The 23,263-nt window shown below is 36.4% G+C and overlaps 2 protein-coding genes across 2 annotated transcripts in view; both read right to left on the bottom strand.

Annotated features, from left to right (window-relative positions):
• Positions 1 to 1,624, bottom strand: part of PHKA2 (phosphorylase kinase regulatory subunit alpha 2) — a 361,986-nt gene extending 360,362 nt beyond the window's left edge. The window contains exon 1 of the mRNA XM_058186862.1: positions 1,180 to 1,624. The gene's annotated coding sequence lies outside the window, so the exon portion shown is untranslated. The remainder of the gene's footprint in view (positions 1 to 1,179) is intronic.
• A 4,364-nt stretch (positions 1,625 to 5,988) lies between these two features.
• ADGRG2 (adhesion G protein-coupled receptor G2) overlaps positions 5,989 to 23,263 on the bottom strand; it is a 331,018-nt gene continuing 313,743 nt past the window's right edge. The window contains exons 28-30 of the mRNA XM_058186859.1: positions 7,009 to 7,110; positions 6,762 to 6,860; positions 5,989 to 6,122 (exon numbers count right to left, since the gene is read on the bottom strand). Coding sequence (XP_058042842.1) covers positions 6,781 to 6,860; positions 7,009 to 7,110 — 182 coding nt within the window. The 3' untranslated portion in view covers positions 5,989 to 6,122; positions 6,762 to 6,780. The remainder of the gene's footprint in view (positions 6,123 to 6,761; positions 6,861 to 7,008; positions 7,111 to 23,263) is intronic.

The raw sequence follows: 23,263 nt of genomic DNA, 5'->3' as shown, positions 1-23,263 counted from the left end.
GAGATACAAAATACTAAACAATTGCTGCTATCTTGGGCCATTTTTGAAATACAGATCACATATATATTTTGCTTATATGAATCACTGAAATATTTCTGTCTGGGAAACATTCTGATAAAACCCCTTAAATTCATATGAAAATTTGAACAAAGATAGCAATTGTGCATTTAAAGCAGCTGCAATGTTATATAAACTATATTAAAACTATGGCAGTTTTTCTAGTAAATTTTCCGCTTCTATTAGTCCAGACAGATCTGAAACCTATTTCTGCAAAATGCAGCTCCAAAATTAATCAATTTATGGTGACAAACTAGTCAACTGCCTAGGCTGCTAACATTCAAGATTGTTTTCCTATGTGTGAATCTAGACAGCCATTTCCTGTTTTCTGAAGCATGCCTTACCACATCAAGCACAATAGTGCTTAACTGAAGGGGGAAAAAACTAAATTTCTATTTGGCAGCATTTTAGATAAAAAGCCATGTAACTTTCTGAACGTTTTCACTTTTTTAAACTTTAACATGAGTAATTTACAATGTGGTATGTAAATCTTGCAAGGAATAGCATGAGTTAAATAATAACATGAAAATCAAAGATAAGCCATAGGATCCAGATTTGAAGACTTAATGTCCTCCTTTTCTATCTTGCATAGTCCTTCTGATGCATTTGTCTTGGTTGAGAATTTATGGGGAACGTAACCTAGCATGTCAGAAAAGGACCAAATCATCATAATATCATGAGCATTACAATTTGTATAGAATTTGATTAGGAGAGCAAAAAAGACTAAAGCCTTTGTGACTTAATATTAAAACATATTACTTCATTACACATTATAGACTATATGTCCAGGGCTCTACGATGTCCTCCAATACCGAAGTAAAGGTGATTCCAAAACATAATGACACATAAATATTTAGACAGAAACACAAATATACGCAGCAGGACTAGGAAGAGGTCCCAGGGTCATAGAGTCTGGCTCTCAGTAGATACTTATTTATAGATACTTCATCGCAAACTAACCCCGGCTCTTCCTCATAAGTCCAATGCGCCATAGGCAGAGATGCCTATGCCAAAGACTGACACGGGCTCTCATTTTCCAGCTAGCGGCAATCCGCTTCTCCAAGCTATTCTGTCGGAAGGAAATATTCTTCGTCCCCCACTCCAAAAGTAAAACCAACCTACCAAATACTTGCCTGCCCAATGCTACAGTCGATGTTGTCCTCTAAGAATCCAATGGCTAGTTTGCAAGGTTGCAGCAAGGGAGTCTTCGTAGCAGCAAGGGAGATTTTGTAGCCGGTTTCGGGGGGAGAGAGGGGGGAAGAAGGCTGTTCCCGCGGGAGCCCGCGACCCTAAACATGCTTAGGCAAGGCTAATTGCGTGCACGCGCTACCGAGGCCTGAAAAACGCTCCTTCCTCATTATTAGACTCTTCACAGGACCCGCAAAAGCCCGAACCAAATATCACGTCTTTCTCAAAAGGCTCGCGCTTTTAGACGCGTCCTGAAAGTTCAGTATAGAGCCTTAAAGCTTAATATGTTGACATCGTTCTTCAGATGCAGGCTAGCGACGGGAAGAGATTTTAATCGTCAATGTATAGGCTCAGGGTAGGGGGAGAGGCCCTTCGTTTTATTTTTACCGTTATGTTAGAGATTTCTTTATGAGGCTGTCAGGACTCGAATGGCTGCAGACCGCCTTTATTTTGCGTCAGCAGGATCCCTACGAGCGAGTTGGTGATTCGAAGGTCGAAGTTGTGAGTTATGCAGGACGTGATTCGCTCATATAGAGTTACAAGCTTTAAAGTGGGTTTAAAATTACTGCACTGCTAAAGATAGCTGTGTTAATACTTGTAAAACAACCGCGTAATATAAAGCATTTTGGGCAGATAACTTTAGACTTCGGACTGAATGTCCTTAACTAGCCACTTCTTTGAATGTATATTTATTTAAAAATTTGTCAGCCGTATTTTAACTTTTTACCAATTCTGCTGTGTGATAATACTGTGTGGTATTTCAGACAATAGAAACTGCAGTGATTTGAGAGATTAAAGATTGAAGTCCTTGTAAAGCCAAATCATGGAATGCATTTTGTAGAAGTATCATTTTTTATGGATGAAAATACTTTGAATATAGTGATACAACATCAATGTCATTGTGATATGTTCACCAAAACGCATTATGGTATCTTGGCTACTATTACCTGTAGGAGATACTTTGTAATGCTTAGATATATCCAGTGGTGGGATTAAAGTAATTTAACAACCGGTTCTCTGCCCTAATGATTTCTTCCAACAACCAGCTTGCCAAACTGTTCAGAAAGTTAACAACCAGTTCTCCCGAAGTGGTGCGAACTGGCTGAATCCCACCACTGGATATATCCCTCATTTCATGCACACTCAAGAGTAGTTCAAAAGAAAATGTTAACTTTGTTTATAGGAAACAACTAAATATAAATATATGGGCAATATACTTAGTATGATGACAAAATAGTCTATTGTGTGTGGATGGGCTAAAAAATAGCTCAAAATTAAGTCATTGTAAGAATATAAAAGTAAATTCAAGTATCAGGCATGGAGATAATTGCAGGATGCAGTTAAGACTTCATCTCAGCCGTATTAGTTGCTGAGATGGAAAATAGTACCTGATTTTCTATACATAAAAATATCGATCCAATTTTTTAAGGGACCTTTCTCCTTCAGTTAGATACGCATTTCTTAGAGGAAAACAAGAAAAAAAATCTGTTTATATTAACAAAGCTGGACATATTTCAAATGGTGGCTTTTCCTAGTATCTTGAGATGTATCCCTGGAGAGTAAACTTTTTGAGAGTAGTCCTAATAACACTGGATTTCTTAGATTTTCCCCCATGTCTTGGAAAATACCATATTAGCTGAATAAATATTTTTATAGTACTTAAAACTGGAATATTTATCAATGTCTTACCTAGACTTGCTTTTGTCCAATCCAAAGAGATGACGGGTGGGTAGGTGGTATGGATATAAGGCATTCCTTTAGCCTGAGCTTGGGAACAGGCATAAGTTTCCTCTGAAAATCATATGATTTCTTTTTTCCATACTTTCTGCCATCTCCATCCCCCAAAAGCTCTGGGACATACTCATGGAGTTATCTAAAGCAACTGGTGAAGCTTTGTTTGACATATTTGTAATTAGTTGTCCAATTAAATATAACTTGTGGCAGGTGCCTAGAAGCCTGCACTATTTATGACATTTCTGTCATTTATTTAAGGTTTATGTTACACTTTTATACTAGAAATCAAGACCTTTGGTATTGCAGCAAGATTGCAGGTCATCAATTATATTTACTAGATTAAGCTTGGTAATACTAAATTGGATCCCAGCCAGTTTCCAACTTTTTTTTTTTTACGTGAGGCAGACTAGATCTCTAAAACAATTTTTAGCAATGCATTGTTGAATAAAGGTTCAAACTGTGTGTGTGTTACATAGATACTTCTAACATAAACATTTTAAAAGAATATACTGCATAATTTTCTAAATAGACAAATAAATAACACTTTACAGTATTGTTGAAATCTATTAATAAATCAGAATAAATCTTAATATGTAATTAAAGACATGCTGTTTTCATTATTTTTTATAAATAGAAATTAAAACCATTTCCCCTGGGACAGTGTTTGATATTTATCACACATTTTAATGTTTAAGAAAGATAAGATTTTTCATAGATCTGAATACTTACATCTTTTAACTTTGTATCTTTTATAGTAGATTGTAAATCTGCATGCAAATCTTCTAGGTAGTTTTTAAAAAACAAGGATTCAGGAAGAAATTTAGCAACAGAGGTCAAGGCTGACTTCATGTGAAAATACTATCAATTTCTCAAACTATCTTGTCTCTATTCCTCTTTCCTGTTAAAAAGTATCTCTGGCAGATGGGTTGTAAACCCAACTGTGCTATCCATTAATAGTGAATTGTGTTTGCTGAAGGGTCTGTGTGGATCTGTTTCCACAAACATCTGTTTCCACAACCATCTCTTTGGAAACTATAAATCCCAGCTCAAGGGATCATTAAGAAACCAATTTCTTAATGTTAAAGTTTTCTCCGTTTGGAAAATGTCATGATATACTTATAGCTATTACCTGAAGTATTTGTTTCAACCTTCAAACCAGCTTGATTTCATTTTAATAATGTGATACTATTCTGTACAGAAATACTTTGTACGGTTTCCCTTTCTCTTCTTAAAAACCATAGTTTTCCTCCCGCCCTTCCAGCCCCCCCCATCAAGCTATTCATAAGGAAGTTGTAATACTGAGCAAGCAGTTTCCATTGTTCCATTGTTCATACTGTATTTACAGTTAGATGGTTTATTTAACTTTACCATTTTAAAGTTATTTACAGATACAGATACAAATAGGTTGCATGCCACAATAATAAAGCAATTCATATTTGTACACTAATTACAGTAAAACTTCAAAAATACACACTTATTTTTATACAAAGGAATATTAACAATTAATTAGAAATCAATATAAATTTATTGCATAACCAAAAGATAGTTTTCTCTCTATAAAAATATGTCTGACCACATCCTGATAAAAGGAAGTTATAATGCCATGTATATTATTCAGAAAGTCAGTATTTGCATCTTTTTCAGACTTTAGCTTATTTATATCTGTTTTAACATATATTGCGTTATAGTTTGAGCTATTTGTAACTCAGTCAAGTATATAAAAAACTTTTAAAAGTCAAATTTTGGGTTGGGGAAGGAGCAAATATGCAGTTGTTCATGTTTTGCAGCCACAAAGCTATTTTTAACATATGTTAATATCTATCAATGGTATTTAAAAAGGGAAATATAGAATTTTTGACCCCAAAGTTCCTCCTGTACATTAATGACTTTCTTTTTCTCACATTATGTGTAACAGTTAAAATAAACCTGTATATTACTTGGTAAAATAATGGAAAATATTTTAAAAGTCATAATGGTTCCATAAATTGCAGGCTCTTTTTTTTGGAAGTCCTTCTCAGTGAAAAGCAAGACTTTTTATCGGATATATCATTGTTTTCATGAAAGACATGCTGTTTTACTGAAAACTCAGGAAGCTGCACATCGCTATTCTGTACATGGAAAGAAACACCATTTTTTCCCCGAGATACATTTTCTGAAATATAAAATTAAAAGAAAAAAGTTTATTATGATGTAGCATTGATAAATCACTGGGCCTCAGTACTGTTTTCCTATGATATCATAGGTACACCCAATCAACCCCTGAAGAGGCCTTTCCCATAACACCCTAAGTATTTGTTAGAATGCTAATCTCCCTTTCAGGATTTTAATTTATTATATTTATTAAATTTTTGTCCCTGACTCTCAATGACTCTGAATAGTTATCCGATGGAAAGTCCTGTGTCTACTGATTACTAAAACTAAACAGCCTATGAAAAAAGGCCATGTTTTTCCCTGTAATATAAATGATTAATTAGGGCTGAACAGCGTTTCAGAGTCAAATGTATCAAAGGTACTCCAGAGGACATGGAAGCATACATGTAGTACTTTTTTACAACCCCTTAAGAAATTGACTCTTTCCCACTGCATATTTCTAGGAAACATGCATTTGGATTAAGGGGTTGTAGGCAGGTGTTACACCCCTGCATGCTTCAAGCTTTCAAATTCAAATTCAAATTCAAAATACTGTCCTACCTTATTAACCCTGCTAAGTATGGTGGCAGCACATACTAGTAGCCAAGTAGTAGCCAAGATACCATAATGCAATTTGGTGAACATATCACAATAATATAAATGTTTTATATTAAAAAAAATACCCATAAAATGTAATACACTTATAAAAATGCATTCTACAAAATAAAAATGGTTTGGCCTTACAAGGACTTTAATCTAGTCTTATCACATAACAATTGACCCATTCTTTAATCTATTTTATTTTGTATTGCCTATATTAAACATATTGTTGCTCATAAAGAATGCTTTTACATACATACCATTACCATTTGAGTACACGGAATAATCATTGCTCATTAGCATCGATGTGGAATTAGTAGAGTTACTGTTGAATTGTAAAGTATGTGAAGAATTGGATACACCTTGGTTAATATTCTGCTTCCTTAAGCCATTAGTAACAGTTCTACTCCAGTCTATAGTAAAAGAGATTACAGAACATAGTGTTATATATTAAAGTCCTAGTGCTTTTTTTGTATCATGACACAATTCATCACTTGTCCTGCTTACTTCCCCTGGCATCTGTGTTCATGAAGAATCAGATTAGCTGTGTTTCCCTCCCAGTTTTTGAAGCTAGCTTTTTTTGAGATTGTGATATCTGAAATGCATAAAGTCCCAAACACAATATGTCATTCAAAAAATGGCTAAAGGCTCTAAATTATCTTACTCCATCCTGCCCACAATCCAAATCAAAATGTAAACAAACTACTTGGCTGATCTAACTATTTTTCCTCCCGTAATTTGTAATAAGAAAATAAAATGGCTCTGGAAGACAGCAGAGAGACCCAACTAGTTTTCTATCCTCATTTCTGCCTTGCATTTTGACCTGAGGAGAGAAATGTTTGGTTTTTCTGTAATTCTCCATGCCATCATAAAGCTGAGGGGAAAAATGTATAATGGTTTCTACAATCATAAAAACTAAAAACTGCATTATTTTCTTCAACAGCAAACAATACATTAATTAATTTGACTTCAATTGCCACATTTATTTGAGTAAAATATAAAGTGAGTAGGAGAATAAATAAAAAAACATTCATTTATACAATGCTCCCCACCTCTTGCCTTCCACTACCCTCATTTTTGGCCCAGGCTTCTAGCTGTATGGCTGAAATCCATGTCAGAAAGGGTATTGGGGGGTGCGGGGTGGGAAGACTCTGAAATAGAACCAGATGGGGTCATGGAAGGACATAGAGGGCTGAAGTTTCAACAAAAATAAAACAGTTTTATACTCAAGGAACGGAACTTCAAATCACTATGCCTGTAAACTATAACTAATACAAACAATAGCCTTTTAATATTTACCTGAATTTTCAGCTAGCCCGTATTTGCCACAACACAAATACCTTCTCCACTGTTTTCGAACATTCTCCTTTGCAATACAGTAAAAAACAAAAATGAAAAATCCTGTAAAATAATGTTTAAAGGAAGTTATGACATTTTGCTTTAAGTAAATAGATACAATTACAACCCTATTTTTTCAGAATTTATTTTACCTTTTAAAAATCTGCTGTGTGAGGGCAATTTTGCATAACAAAGCTGCTATAGAAAGTATATGCTTTGTATGCACCGTGCATACATGGTATTACCATGTATGCAATGTTGCAAAAGTCTTGTGGGACCAGTTTACATACCTATATGTACATGCCAAAAAATTAAAATCCAGGTAACATTCATATCCTATGCAGTTCATAGGACAGAAGGAATACACATAGTCTTCATTTAGTGATTGTCTCTAGTGGCTATTCATAGTTATAACAGTGATAAAAAAGTAACTTTGTGACCTATTTCATATACTAGGGGCTTTGCTGTAAAGCAAAAGAAAGCTGAACTAGCATCATAAATACAACTGTTTCATTTAGTGATTGCTTTGCTTAACAACTGAGTTCCAGTCGTAGATCTGGTCACTCACTAATTGAGGACTTTGTGTATGATTTTGCCTATTACTAGAGAAAATGGAAGTCGCCTTTCAATTCCTTTTATAACATTCTTAAGGTCAATGTTTCTTAAAGCTTTTTTTCTCTGGACCCCTTTTCATTTTTAAAAGTATAGAGACCCCAAAAGAGCTTTTTTTTTTGTAGCTTATATTTATTAATATTTAACATATTGAAAGTTAAAACTGATGCATTTGCTGTTGTTACCACTTCTTGCAATTGTTTGATGGGTGTTGAATATGTGTCACTCAGGTCCAGGTTTAGCCAGACATTAGCATACCTGCCACTCATTGGTCCGTTCAATCGGTGGGAAAATTAAAGCATTGTCAGTGGCTAGGCTGCTGGATAGCTCCCTTTAAAAGAGAGCACTCCCTGCTAGCCTAGCAGAAGTTTTTTCAAGCTGCAAATAAAGAGCTGAAGTTACTTGCTGGAATCCTGCCTCTTCTTTCAACTACCATACTTAACCCTGGTGATGAAGGTGGGATTTTGAAGAGAACAAAAGACAACGGAGCTGATCTGAACTGGGCATCCACATAGCATCTGGACATCTGCACTGGCATCCAAGATGACCTCATATGCCCCACCCATTCCATACAATCCAGCTAAGGAGACGTGGAAGAAATACATGCTACGATTCCACTACTTCCTGGAAGCCAACGACCTACTGGGCCTATTGGATAACAAGAAAAGGGTGCTTTTCCTAAGTTATTGTGGACCCAAAGTCCTTGATATGGCTGAAGCAATATCAGAGCCCGCTGATCTACAAACAGTACCGTGGCCGACGCTACAAGAGTTGCTCAGAGCTAGGACTTCCTGTTTGGCACCGTAGGTGATGGCAGTGATCTTTACGATCACCAACCTCTGGATTATGTGGAATCGCTAGGACAGCTTAAATCTGCTGTCCAGCGGTTCGAAAAACCCTCTCTTCGGGGGAAGAACAGATGGTGAGCTGAGGGCAGAGGTAGAATTTCCCTAAAGCCCCTGAGAAAAAAGGGGTTTAAAGGGTTAAGTTCCCTCCAGCAACCCGAAGTGCTCCAGATCCGAGGATTTTTCTGCTTTGGCGGAACCAATCACCACGACCAAACACCGAGATTTATTTTGGACAATAAAGGATTATACCGGACAGAACAAAAGTGGGAGAACTTTATGCAAGTAGCCAAGCCAATTCCCCGTTACTTTGTAACAAGCTTGAAAACAGCAAGAAAATGGAGGCGAATTGTTAACAAGTTAACGAGTGGAAAGCGAAAGTGATACTTTTAGCGTTTGCCGTCTGCTGCTGGTAAATTGCATGTTATTTGCTACTTTAATTCTTTAACTCTTTGCTGCCTGCTGATAGAATCTAGGGGAGATTTTTTAATATTGCTTTAAAAGACTGTGTTTCTCAGAGGTTAAGAAGATTTAAAGTGAATATTAAGTTGGAAATAAATAAATAATTTTATAGAAGATGGCAGCCAAACAATTAAAGTCTACAAAGGGCTCTGGAATTTCATCAGCTGGTGCCTCTCCAGCTCATACAGCAGAGACTAGAACATTGAACTTAGAGGCGGTACAAGAGAACTTAAAAGACTATGCAAGAAAAATTTAAAGTAATAACTGATGAGATGTCTGAAATGAAAGAGCAGATATTAGAAATTCAAGTGGGAAATAAAGAAGTTAAGGAAGGATTTGTAATTGCAGTACAAAGTTTGGCAACAAATGTGATTTTATTAGAAGAGGAAGTTGAAGAAATTAAGCAACATAATTCAAAATTAGAAAATAAAATGGCTGAATTTCAAAGTAAAATGGAAAAAACAGATGATGAAATAGTTTTGATACAATATAGAAATATGGAATTTGCTCTAAGAATCCGTGGTTTGAAAGAGAATAAAGAAGAGAATTTAAGGGAATTTTTTTCTGAAGGATTTGCTGAGATATTAGCAGCTCGTCCAGCAGATGTGGCTTATCAAATTGATAAAATATATCGTGTGAATTCTTGGATAGCAAGGCAAAAAAAGTTGCCAAGGGATGTTGTTATTTATTTTACAAATAGAACAGTGAGAAATCAGATTTTGCAAGCCTCATATAAAGGAGAGAAGATTCAGGTTGCTGGTCAAGATATTTTAATATTAAAGGAAATTCCACCAAAAATGTTAAGGGCTAGGAAGGAATTTGCCTTCCTGGTGAATGAACTTAAAAAACGTCAGATTGAATATAGATGGGATATTCCAACTGGTATAATAGTATATTATGCAGGGAAAGTACATCGTCTCAATACAGTTGGAAAAGCAAGAGAATTTTATGTTGAGGCATTAAAAGTTGGACGTCTTCCTCCATTGGAAGCTAGAAGAAGGGAGACTGAAGTGAAGGAAAGAGAAGTGAAGCAGGTACAAGAACAGATTGTGATGGAAGAAGATTTATTACAAGTGTTGGAAATACCTACGACGGGTTCAGACTCAAAAGAACAAAGGCTGACAAGAGCTGCTGCTAAACGCAAGGAACAAGAGATGAAGGCACAACAACAACTGGCAACTACTACAACGGAAACAGTGGAGGAGCAAGGCCTAAAGCAAAATGTGATCTGCGGCTAGTGTTCCAAAAGTTTCCTTTGGCCGATAATGGCAATTAAACTATTATCTTGGAATGTTAATGGTTTGAATTCACAGAAGAGAAGGAAAGTATTTGCTATTTGAAACAATTTAAAATGACATTACCTGTTTACAAGAACACATATTAGATCTTTAGACCAGAAATATTTGATAAATTCAAAACTGGGAGTACATTTTGTTGCCTCCTCTTTGGAGAAAAAAAATGGTTTAGTTATATATATAAAGAAGGATATATCAGCAAAATTAATTGAGGTGGATAAGCAAGGAAGATACATTGCTATTGAACTTTTGTTGGAGGGAAAGAAGACATTATTAATAGGAGTTTATGCTCTGAATCAACAACAAGAAATTTTTTTCAAGTTTTTACATAAAAGAATAGTATTTTGGGATTATAAATCATATATATTAATGGGTGATTGGAATGGTGTGTTGGATACTCAAAAAGACAAAAAAAGTTTAAGGAAGATATCAAGCCGGGCGAAATTACCAAAGGCTTTTTTTGAAATGATGGAGGACTTGGAATTAAGAGATATTTGGAGAGAACATAATACAGAAGAGAGGGATTTTACCTTCTTTTCTGACAGGCACCAATCATTTTCGAGGATTGATTTTATTTTGATTACTAATGATTTGTATTCTAGAGTGAAGAAGACTAAGATGAAAACCCCTGGTACAGATGGTCTTACAGCAACTTATTATAAAAAAACACAGGATGAAATATTAGGCTCACTTAAAGAATTATTTAATCAGATACAATTAGGAGTGGGAATACCCCCGTCATGGAAAACATCTTTTATTTCACTGATACCGAAAGAGGAGCAAGACTGCTCTAAACCTGGTAACTACAGGCCGATTTCACTTTTAAATAATGATTATAAGATTTTTGTAAAAATAATAGCAAATAGATTAATGTTAGTTTTACAACAAAGAATTCATACTGATCAATCTGGTTTTATAAAAGGGAGGCAGATGAGGAATAATGTTAGACAGATTATTAATATATTGGAATATTTGGAAAAGAAGAATACTTCAGCGGCACTTATTTTTTGGATGCAAAGAAAGCCTTTGATCGATTGCATTGGGATTTTTATTTAATATAATAGAGAAAATGCAATTTGGAGATTGTTTTGTTAGAATAATTAAAGCGATTTATGGAGAGCAAACAGCACAGATTATAATAAATGGTAGCTTGACAGAAGTTATTAAGATTGCGAAAGGAACGAGACAGGGATGTCCCTTATCACCATTATTGTTTGTTTTGACTCTGGAACCATTATTAGATAAAATACGAGAATTAACGAAAATAGAGGGAATTAAGGTTAGACAATATGAGTATAAAGTTAGAGCTTTTGCAGATGATGTAGTGGTTACGTTAACGAATCCTATAAATTCAAGTAGATTTTTGTTGGAAGTAATTGATAAATATGGAAAGGTATCAGGATTTAAAATAAATCAGAATAAAACAAAAGTGATAATTAAAAATATGTCTATACAACAGAAACAAAAACTAGAGGAAATGACAGGATTTGAGGTAGTAAAAAAGGTTAAATACTTAGGGATCTATATTAGCTCATCGAACAAGAAACTTTATAAGAATAATTATGACTTGCTATGGCAAAAAGTTCAAAATGATATGAATGTCTGGAAGAAATTGCAGTTATCCCTATTGGGAAGGATTGCGGCTATTAAAATGAATGTGTTACCTAGATTTTTGTTTCTGTTCCAGATGATACCAATAATTAAAAAGGATAAAAATTTGGAAGATTGGCAGATTGGGATTAACAAATTTATATGGCAGGGTAAAAAGGCGAGGGTTAAAATGAAAATAATACAGGACTCACGGGAAAGAGGTGGTTTAAGAATGCCTAACTTTAAATTATATTATGAAGCAGTAGCCCTTTCAGTAATAAGTGACTGGTTTAACTTAACAGACGAAAGAATTTTGAATATAGAAAGTTATGATTTGTTATATGGATGGCATGCGTACTTATTTTATGAAAAAAAAGTGGATAGGGCTTTTAAGAATCATGTGTTGAGAAGTGCTCTTTTGCGGGTCTGGAAAAATATTCCTATAAATTAGAATACAAGATTCCTATATGGGCGAGCCCTAGACATGCAATAGAGAATATAAATATAGAACAGAAACAGGAAATGATTACTTATAAAGAACTTTTGTATGCTGAAGGAGGTAGATTGCAATTAAAATCATTACAGCTATTAAATGAAGAAGGGAGGAATTATACTTGGTTTCAATATGGGCAAATAAGTGCTAGATGGAAAGAAGATCAAAAAATTGGTATAATGCAAAGGGAGGAAAATTTAATAAAGCAAATTAGAAATCAGACCCAGGAGCATATAAAGAGATTGTATAATGTGTTGCTTGAAATAGATTCAGAAAAGGATTTGGTAAAGGATTGTATGATAAAATGGGCACAGAATATTCAGGAACCAATAATGTTGGAGACATGGGAGAAAATTTGGGTTAGAAATGTTAAGTTTACACAAGCACAGAATTTAAGGGAAAATTTTTATAAGATGTTTTATAGATGGCACTTAGATCCCAAAAAATTATCATGTATGTATCCTAATATCCAAGCGAAATGTTGGAGGTGTGATTGTGATGATGCTACATATTTTCATATTTGGTGGACTTGCAAGAAAATTAAGGTCTTTTGGATAAGAATTTGGTGGATTATTCAAAATGTACTGAAGAAGAAGATAAAGTTCCTGCCACAATTTTTCCTTTTGGGAATTATAACGGATTGTACAGGGATTGAGACTAAATTGATTCTGAACTTAATAACAGCAGCAAGACTGTTGATTGGACAATACTGGAAGAAAGAAGAGATACCTACAATAGAAGAATGGATATTGAAAGTTATTAATTTGGCTGAGATGGCTAAAATCTCAGCGTTTTTAAAAGACAATACGCAGGAAAGATATTTAATTGAATGGAAAAAATGGATTGATTATCTACAAAACAGATATCAGATTAAGAAATATCAGATTGCCTTTGAATAATTAGAAAGTTATTTTATGTAATGGGGAGGGGGTTGGGAGACGAAAAGCTTTGGATGTGGTTATTTGGATTGGAAGGGAAAATTTTATTCTATGTTTGGTTTATGTATAACTTTACCTTGTGATTGACCCGGGAAGCCGGGGGGTGGGGGAGGGAGGGGGGTGTTTTGTTTTTTTTTGGGAGGGAGGGGGAAAAAAGGGGGAAAAATGTTTTTGTTTTTTTAAAACTCTTTCAATAAAAAAAAAAAAAAAAAAAGAAGACTAAGATTTGTTCAAGAACTCTATCTGATCATAGTCCAGTTTGGATTGAATTTGATCGGGAAAAGGAGGCTAGGAGATCATGGAGGTTGAATGAGAATTTGTTTAAATATGAACAAAATGTAAATGAATGTAAAAAGCAAATGAAAGAATTTTTTATTATGAATATGAAAAAAGAGACATCTATAGAGATGATTTGGGACGCCAGCAAGGCTTATATGAGAGGAAATCTTATACAAATGAATATTAAATACAAAAATAAATTGCAGAAAAAGAAAAAGGAACTGGAAGAGGAAATTAAAAAGAAAGAACAATTATTGATAAATAGCCCAGGAAATAGTAAAATAAAAGAATCAATAAATATATTAAGAGGTCAGTTTAATATGTTGATGGCAGATCAAGTAGCAATTAATTTACAATATGTAAAACATAATACGTTTAATAATGCCAATAAGCCAGGAAGATGGCTTGCCTATTTAATAAGGAAAAAACAGAAATCACGACGATTGATAAATAGAATATAGGGGTAAGGAAGTTTATCAAAAGAACTTGATTAAAAAAGCATTTTTAGAGTATTATAGTAAGTTATATACTAGGGATATGATTGATGATACAGAGATAGAAAGATATTTACAACAACAAAATATTTGTGAGCTTACAGAAAACCAAAGAGAAGAACTGAATCAATTAATTACTTCAGAGGAAATTTTGTTAGCAATTAAGCAACTTAAAATCAGTAAAGCACCAGGTACAGATGGTTTAACAGCTGTTTATTATAAAAATTTACAAAATGAGATGGTTGAACCACTTAAAGAGTTATTTAATAAAATTCAAATGGGAGGAGATGTTCCCCCTTCATGGAGGACAGCCTTTATTTCGTTAATACCGAAGGAAGATCGAGATGGTATTAAAGCAGAGAATTATAGGCCTATATCACTTTTAAATACTGATTACAAGATATTTACCAAGATACTTGCTAATAAATTAATGCCAGTGATGAATCAAATAATTCATAATGATCAGTCAGGATTTATTAAGGGTAGGCAGATGAGATATAATGTGAGGCAAATCGTAAATTTACTTGAATATTTGGAATGAAACAACCAAGTATCAGCGGCATTCCTTTTTTTGGATGCTGAAAAAGCTTTTGATAGATTGGACTGGCAGTTTTTGTTTAAAGTAATAAAAAAATGCAATTTGGGGATTATTTTATCCATGCAATTAAAGCAATATATCAGAAGCAAACAGCACAAATAATAGTAAATGGTGTTAACAGAAACTTTTAAAATTGGGAAAGGGATGAGACAGGGATGTCCCCTGTCCCCATTACTTTTTATTTTAACTTTAGAAATTCTTCTGAATAAAATATGTGGTTCCGATCGAATAAAGGGAATTAGAGTTAAACATCAAGATTACAGATTAAGAGCTTTTGCAGATGACTTGGTTGTTACTGTATCTCAACCAATATACTCAGCTACTGGTTTAAAATATATAATTGGTCAGTATGGCAAAGTATCTGGATTTAAGGTGAATCAGCAAAAGACAAAGATGATAACTAAAAATATGAATATCCAACAAAAAGAAGAGTTAGAAAGAACTACAGGTTTTGAAATTGTTAAAAAGGTTAAATATTTAGGAATATATATTACAGCTTCAAATGTTAAATTATACAAAAATAATTATGAGGTATTGTGGCAGAAGGTATGGAAAGAAATGGAGAGTTGGAAGAAGTTACAACTATCTTTGTGGCGAAGAATAGCGGCTATAAAAATGAATGTTTTGCCCAGGTTTTTATTTTTGTTTCAAATGATACCGGTGCTTAAGAATGATATTAAATTACAGGAATGGCAAAAGGGGATTAATAAATTTGTATGGATGGGCAAAAAACCAAGAATAAAATTAAAAATAATGCAGGATACAAGGAAAGGGGGTCTTAAAATGCCTAACTTAAAATTGTATTATGAAGCAGTTGTCTTATCATTATTTACTGATTGGATTAATTTAACTGAGGAGAGTTTTGAATATAGAAGGTTATGGTTTGTTATATGGGTGGCATGCCTATTTATTATATGATAAGAAAGTAGATAAAATATTTAAAATAATATAATTAGAAATGCATTATTGAGGGTTTGGAGGAAATATCAATATAAATTAGATGGAAAGATTCCAATATGGGCAATCCGAGACACATGATAGAAAATATAAATATATATCAAAAGATGGAGGTAGTTACCTATAAAGAACTTCTTTGTATAGAAAAGGGGAATTACAATTAAAATCTAGAGAAAAGATGGGGAAGAAGGAAAAATTATACATGGTTCCAATATGGACAATTACAAGCTAGAGGGAAATTAGATCAAAAAATAGGTGTTAAGCAAATTGAGGATAATTTGTTAAAACAAATGAGAGATCAAGGCCAACAGCATATTAAGAGGTTGTATAATGTATTAGTAGAAATAGATTCAGAGACTGAATTGGTTAAGGATTGTATGATTAAGTGGGCACAAAATTTTCAGCAACCAATAATGTTGGAAACTTGGGAAAGAATTTGGGTGAGGAATGTTAAATTTACACAAGCGCAAAATATGAGAGAAAATTTTTATAAGATGTTTTATAGATGGCATTTAGACCCCAAAAAATTGTCATGTATGTATCCTAATGTACAGGCTAAATGTTGGAGATGCGATTGTGAAGATGCCACTTATTATTGTAAAAAAGTTAAAGCATTTTGGATTAAAGTATGGTGGATCATGCAGAATATTTTGAAAAAGAAGATTAAGTTTACCCCGCAGTTCTTTTTACTAGGAATAATTATGGATTGTACAGCTATAGAGACTAAATTGATTTTGAACTTAATAACAGCCGCAAGACTTTTGATTGCTCAATATTGGAAGAAAGAAGAATTACCTACAATTGAAGAATGGACACTCAAAGTATCAAATCTGGCAGAAATGGCAAAAATCTCTGCTTACTTGAAAGACTATACACAAGAAAAATATATTTTAGAATGGAAAATGTGGATTGATTATATTCAAAATAAGTATCAGATAAAAAAATATCAAATAGCATATGAGTAAATTTAGGAAATATTTTGTATTAGATATATTTCTGAAGAAGTGGGGAATTGAGAGTGTGATTAAGTGTGGAGAGACTAGAGATTATAATTTAGGAATTATTTTAGATTATGATTGTTAGTTTTGATATCCTGCATTTTGTTCTGGGAAGTCGGGGTGGGGGGTGGGGGGTAAGGGGAGGGAATTGGGGGTTGAGGCTAGAGATGGAGTGATGGTTAATGTACAGGGATTATTGAAGATGTATAAATATAATTAATGTAGGGTCGGGTCTGCCCAGTTACCATTTTAGAATGGTGGGGAGGGAGAAAAGAGAGAGTAGGAGGTAGGAAAGAGGAGAAGAGGAAGGAAGAGGGGTAGAAGAGGGTGAAGGAAGGTGTAGGGTGGAGGGAGGAGAGGTGTAGATAAGAGAAGGAGAGGAAGGTCTGGAAAGTAAAAGAAGGTAGAAGAGGGAAGAGTGTTAAAAAGGGGGGTGGTGACTGGGCAAGCCCGACTAATTGTATATAACTGTACATTGAATGAGTTGTTTGACATGATTGTAAAAATAAAACTTCTTTATGAAAGAAAAAGAAAAAAAGAGTTGCTCAGAGCTCACTATGCATCTATGCCCTCCCCGATAGTGTACGACTTCTACCATTGAAATCAAGAGGAAGATGAGACTATCAATCAATATGTATCTGCTTTAAGAAAAACCATGGCTCACTGTGAATTTAGCAATATAGAGGAGGCTATGATGGATAGACTGGTTTTCGGACTGAGACCGCCAATTACAAAAAAGGTTGCTATCCAAACCTAACCTCACTTTTAAGATTGCTTTAGAGGGGACTTCTGGTTGTAACCTCAGTGAGAACAGCTGGAAAATAGCAGGCTCTACTGAGCCCTGTGAAAATCCAGCTGGTAACCCCTGCCAGGAGACCCTTCGGGGTCACAGCATCTTGTAGGGACAGTGAAGGAAGGAGAGGAATCTGCAAATTCCTCATTAGGTCCAAAGCAAGCTCTCCCCGAACAGCAGCAGGCACAGCGGCCATTGCTGGCAGTCACGAAGCCGGGAGAATCAGGAATTAAGATTGTGCAGGAGCGGTGTTTGGACAGAACATTGAAATTGGGTGAAATATTTACCAACTTTAATGACTTGCAATAGCAAAAAGATTATGAAAAGAAAACTAAACTTAAAATAGTGGCGAATTCACACATGGAGAAAAAAAACAAACAGAAACAAAAAGGCAAAAAAAAAAAAGCCCAAGGGAAGCTATAAAACTATAACTATAGCCCAAGAGAAGCTATAAAACGCAGACAGCATGGAAAAAAAGCCCAAATAATCTGAAAGCAACTTTAAGGAGAAATTATTTGTTTATTTGAATTTCTAAACCCCTTGAATTTATCCGACAATCAGCTGTTTTTGACAGATTGCTTACATTGGATCAGGGTATAAGAGAACCATTTACTGGAGAAAGAGAAATACTAACTATAGCAGCAGTATATTTAATGAAAGCTAATCTAATATACACAGTCTAATACACAGAACAGAAGTAATAACATCTAGTGAATGGCTTGACCTTGACTCTGTTGTTAGAAGACGACTGGGAAAATTCGAGAACATTCAATAGTGTTTTTTTTTCTCTTTCCTTTTGAAGAATTACAAAAGGAACTAATTTGTAAATAACTAAATCTTACTAAAATTGACTATTGGTTTATGGATTGGAAAGACTCGAAGAACTTAGTGAATTAACCTGGACAAATTTGGACTTGAACTATTAATGTTATTTAATAGAATATTCTAAGAGGCAAGAGAAGAAAAGGTCAGAAGAAAAGAAAGAAGGAAATAAGACTTTAAAATTTGGACAATTGGGGAATTATAAGGCTGTAAACTATTATGAAATATAATGTGGGGTTTTGGAGGTATAACTATGGGATTGATGTAACTTGATTAAATAGAAGTTTCTTAAATATTGAGATATTGGAATAATAGAAATATACTTTTTATAAGCTGTATTAAATCACCATAAGATGGATCTAGAGATGTATGAAGAAATATTGCACATGTTAAAAAGTCTGTGTGAATCCTTAAGAAATGACAAAGAGAAAAAGGAATTGTTTAAAGATACAGAAATGAATGTAGAAGCTACTCAACAATTGGGGAAAAAAGAGGAACACGATATTCAAGAAGTAGATGAGAAACTAGAAAAAGCAGGGGAAGGGGGAAATAAAAATGAGAAGCAAGAAGTTAGGAACAAAGAGGAGAAGAGACTAATATCATAATTTATATTTAATTTATAACTTTAATTTATAACATAATTCTAACATCATAATTTATAAGGGTACAGACAGGAGAGGAAAAAACCTTTTAAAAAACAAAAACAAAAGGAAAGAGGCAAAAGGCACCCAGAAAGGAAAGTTTAGTAGACACAAAAAAATTAAAAAGAGATACAAAATTCCAAGAGAGAGAGATAAAAGACTGACCAAAAAATCAATGAACGATGAAATTTTGGAAAGACAAAGACAGTGATGGCTAACCTTTTTGCCATTGCGTGCCAAAAGCTGGGGGGCGGGTGTCGTATGAGGGGGTCATCCATGCATGTATCCACACCCATAATTCAATGCTCAGCAACCCACTACTCCGCATCGCAGACCACGCGTTTGGGCTTAGCAGGACTACCTGAAGCCTCCAGAGGGTGAAAATGGCCTCCCCCACCCACCTGGAGGCCCTCCAGAGGCCATTAACAGCCCATTTCCCGACTTCCAGCAGGCCCGGTAGGCCCATTTTTCACCCTCGCCAGGTTCCAGAAGCTTTCCTGGAGGTTGGGGAGGGTGAAAACGGCCTCCCCATTCTCCAGAAGCCAGAAATGGCCCATTTCCCGACTTCCAGTGGGCCCGATAGGCCTGTTTTTTGCCCTCCCCAGGTTCCAGAAGCTTTCCTGAAGCCTCCGGAGGGCAAAAACAGCCTCCCCCACGTGAGCCCTGTACTTACCTGGCATCCAAAATGGGCCACGTGGGAACTCCTGGGAAGAAAAGGGCAGCGTGGGTGGGGTCAGCCGAAAATCAGCTGGTGGAGCTGAGCTAGGGCAATGGCTCATGTGCCCGCAGATATGGCTCCATGTGCCACCTGTGGCACGTGTGCCATAGGTTCACCATCACGGGACTAAGAGATTATAGATAATAAGAAAATATATTAATAAAATGGGAAAATACCAAAACCCCAATAGGTTTTAGGTTAGTAGATAGTAATTTAAGACTAAACAATTTAACGGAAGTACTAATATTAACAGTGTGTTAAAAGGTTTTGTGAATTTAAAATATTAAGGATTAGAAATGGAGAGTGCAAAAGTTGGCTTAAAACTCAATATTAAGAAAACTAAAATCATGGCATCCGGCCCTCTCAATTCCTGGCAGATAGATGGTGAAGAAATGGAGGTAGTGACAGATTTTATTTTCCTGGGCTCCAAGATCACCGCAGATGGGAACTATAGCCAAGAAATTAAAAGATGCTTGCTCCTGGGGAGGAAAGCTATGGCAAATCTAGACAGCGTACTAAAAAGCAGAGACATCACCCTGCCAACAAAAATGCGTATAGTCAAGGCTATGGTTTTCCCAGTTGCAATGTATGGCTGTGAAGGTTGGACCATAAGAAAGGCTGAGCGCCAAAGAATTGAGGCCTTTGAACTCTGGTGCTGGAGAAGACTCCTGTGAGTCCCTTGGACTGCAAGGCGAACAAACAAATCAGTTCTAGAGGAGATCAACCCTGACTGCTCTTTAGAAGGCCAGATCCTGAAGATGAAACTGAAATACTTTGGCCACCTAATGAGAAAGAAGGACTCATTGGAGAAGATCCTAATGCTGGGAAAGATTGAAGGCAAAAGAAAAATGGGACGACAGAGAACGAGGTGGCTGGATGGAATCACTGAAGCAATAGGCATGAGTTTAAATGGACTCCAGAGGATGGTGGAGGACAGGAAGGCCTGGAGGAACGTTGTCCATGGGGTCGCGATGGGTCGGACATGACTTCGCAACTAACAACAACAACAAGAAATGGTGAGGACTTTGAGATATACTCCTGTGATAGATTGAATATTGTTAATAATTTGTGTTATTTGTAATCCTATACATTTGGAATATTGATGTTATGGTAGAATAATGAGTGATTTTTAAAATATTGAATGACAACATTTACTAAGGGATAATAAACACAGGGTGCAAAGAAATGTTATTTATGTTTAAATGAATTAAAGGGAAAATGTAAAAAGTATATGAAATGAGACTAGTATTGTTTGAAGTTGGAAGATTAGAATTCTACATACTATTTGTATTGTTAACGTATAAAAAATACTTGACCCAATCAATTTACTATCCACAAAACATGTATGTTTATATTGAAAAAATAAAAAGCTTAATATAAATTTTAAAAAAGATTGCTTTAGAGCAGGCATCCTCAAACTATGGCCCGCAGGACAAATGTGGCCCGCCAACGCAATCTATCCGGCCCGCGCACAGTGGTGATTAAGCCCTGCCCCCATCCTGCCCTTCCCAGCCCTTGCCTTTATCTTCAGTCTCCCCAACACGTGTGTCCAGTGCACACTCCTCTGTCCCAAAGTAGGATTGAGTGGGTGGAAAAGAGCAGGGGGAAGAGGGAAGGGTAGGAGGGAAGAAGAAGTCCAACTGGTTTTCCTTTGGCGTGGGGTGAAGACCAATATTCCCTCAATGCCTGCCCGCTGCTCTCACAGTGCCTTGCACAGAAGAGATAGAGAGAGGGAGGGGAGAGACGGATTTGGCTCCATTCGGCCCTCACCGACTCTCAGCCAGTCTCCCTCTGTGTGTGTGTGTGTGTATGTGTGTGTCTGTCTTTCTGTCTGTCTGTCTGTCTGTCTCTCGCTTGCCCCGTCTCTGTGTCTTCTCACTCAGAAAGTCTGTGTGCTTTCCTTGGGGCTTTTCGCTACCTCTTTTTCTTTTTTCCTTTTTGAAATCCGGGCTTGCTGTGGAATGAGTGGCAGAGGCTTCTCCCCCCCTCCTCCTCCTCCTCCTCTTGTGTGCACCCTCCCTGCCCCACCACAGTTGGCCAGGGGGTCCTGAGAGGAGGAGGGGAAGGAGGGAAGCCTCTGCCGCTCATTCCTCAGCAAGCCCAGATTTCCAAAAGGAAGAAAGAAAAACGGGTAATGAAAAAACCCAAGGTTTTTTCCTAGAGACACAGAGACGGAGTGAGAGTGAGACACACACACAGAGAGAGAGAGAGAGACACAGGGGTGGGGGGGAAGAAAGAGAGAGAAAGAGAAAGAGAGAAAGATGAGGGAGGGGGGAGAGGAAGAGACAAAAAGAGAAAGAGAGAGATGAAAGAAAGAGAGATAAGATGGAATGTTTAAGGTTGCCGACCCCTGAGCCAGGATAAGGGACAATGAAATCTTTCTCTTCAAGTCTTTAAAGAACAAACAGATTTGCTTCGTGTTTCAGAACCAGTGAGTTCATATTATGAGGAAGGGGTTTATATATAGTGACCAGACGTCCCGCTTTTGGTGGGACAGTCCCGCTTTTTAATAATTTGTCCCGCGTCCCACGGCAATTCCAAAAAGTCCCGATTTTTTTTTGTTTCACTCCCATTCTGAAAATGGGAAGCGGCAACGCAAGAGGAGGAGGCGGAGAAGGGGGAGTGGCAGAGAAGGGGGCGCGAGAGGGAGGAGAGACGCCGCTTGACTTCAGGAGAGCCGAGCCTGCCTGGAAGAGTGGAGAAGCAGCAGCCGCTCCTCCTCCTTCAGGCATATGGCAAGACTCAGCACGCATGCGCAGCCCCCCCTCCCCCCCCCCGTCAATGGTGTCCTACTTTGCCATCGCTGAAATCTGGTCACTTTAGGTTTATATGAGGACTGTGCTAATCACAAAGCCTTTTGGCTTTCAATAAAATAAAAAATGCCACTAAACTCCTTCTGAAATAAGGTGATCCAGTCTATGTCTCATTCAAGATCAGAATTTTTATGGGCTTTGCTGTGGGAGGTTTTATCTCCACTCCCTTCCCAGGTACTTGAATATCTGTAATGATGCAATCTCGCCCAGGTTTTTATATGAATAATTCAGTCCTGCAAATGCTTTTATAGAAGCTGCATTACCTTTTGGGTCCTTCTGAATATTTTTGCCTTAGAGCAAAAAAACTTAGAGCAAAAAACTGCCTGAGAGCAGTTCACCAAAGGTGAATCTGGGTGGCACACAACAGTGAGATAAAACTATATAAAAACTATAGATGTAAAATATAAAAATCCATATCAATAAAATAAATTGGCCATGCCCACCCAGTCACATGACCACCTAATCATGCCCACCCAGCCGGTCCGCCCCCCCAACAGTCTGAGGGACCATGAATTGGCCCCCTGTTTAAAAAGTTTGAGGACCCCTCCTTTAGAGGAAGCCAGAGCCTCAGAAGCAACTGATAAAACAGCAGCAGCAATCCCAACAGACAGGACACATCAATGGACAGCCGAGAGCTATCGCGGTAGATCAGGAGAGCTGGGAGCCGAAGAGTCCACTGATGAAGACGATGACATCCATCACCTGTGATTTCAACGGAGGAAAGGGAAGCCAGAGACATGAGAGAGACCACCATTGTGTGCCAGCTGTGGAGAAATCCATCCCAGAGCAAGCTGCAGGTTCCAGGACACAACTTGCCAAAGAGGTGAGAGGAAGGAGCACATCACAAGGCTTGTCAAGCCAATCAGCC

The sequence above is a fragment of the Ahaetulla prasina genome, chromosome 5 (genome assembly GCF_028640845.1).
Source record: "Ahaetulla prasina isolate Xishuangbanna chromosome 5, ASM2864084v1, whole genome shotgun sequence".
In the NCBI taxonomy this organism is placed as follows: domain Eukaryota; kingdom Metazoa; phylum Chordata; class Lepidosauria; order Squamata; family Colubridae; genus Ahaetulla; species Ahaetulla prasina.
Note: the sequence above shows the minus strand (reverse complement) of the source record. Positions and strands in the feature narration are given on the sequence as shown.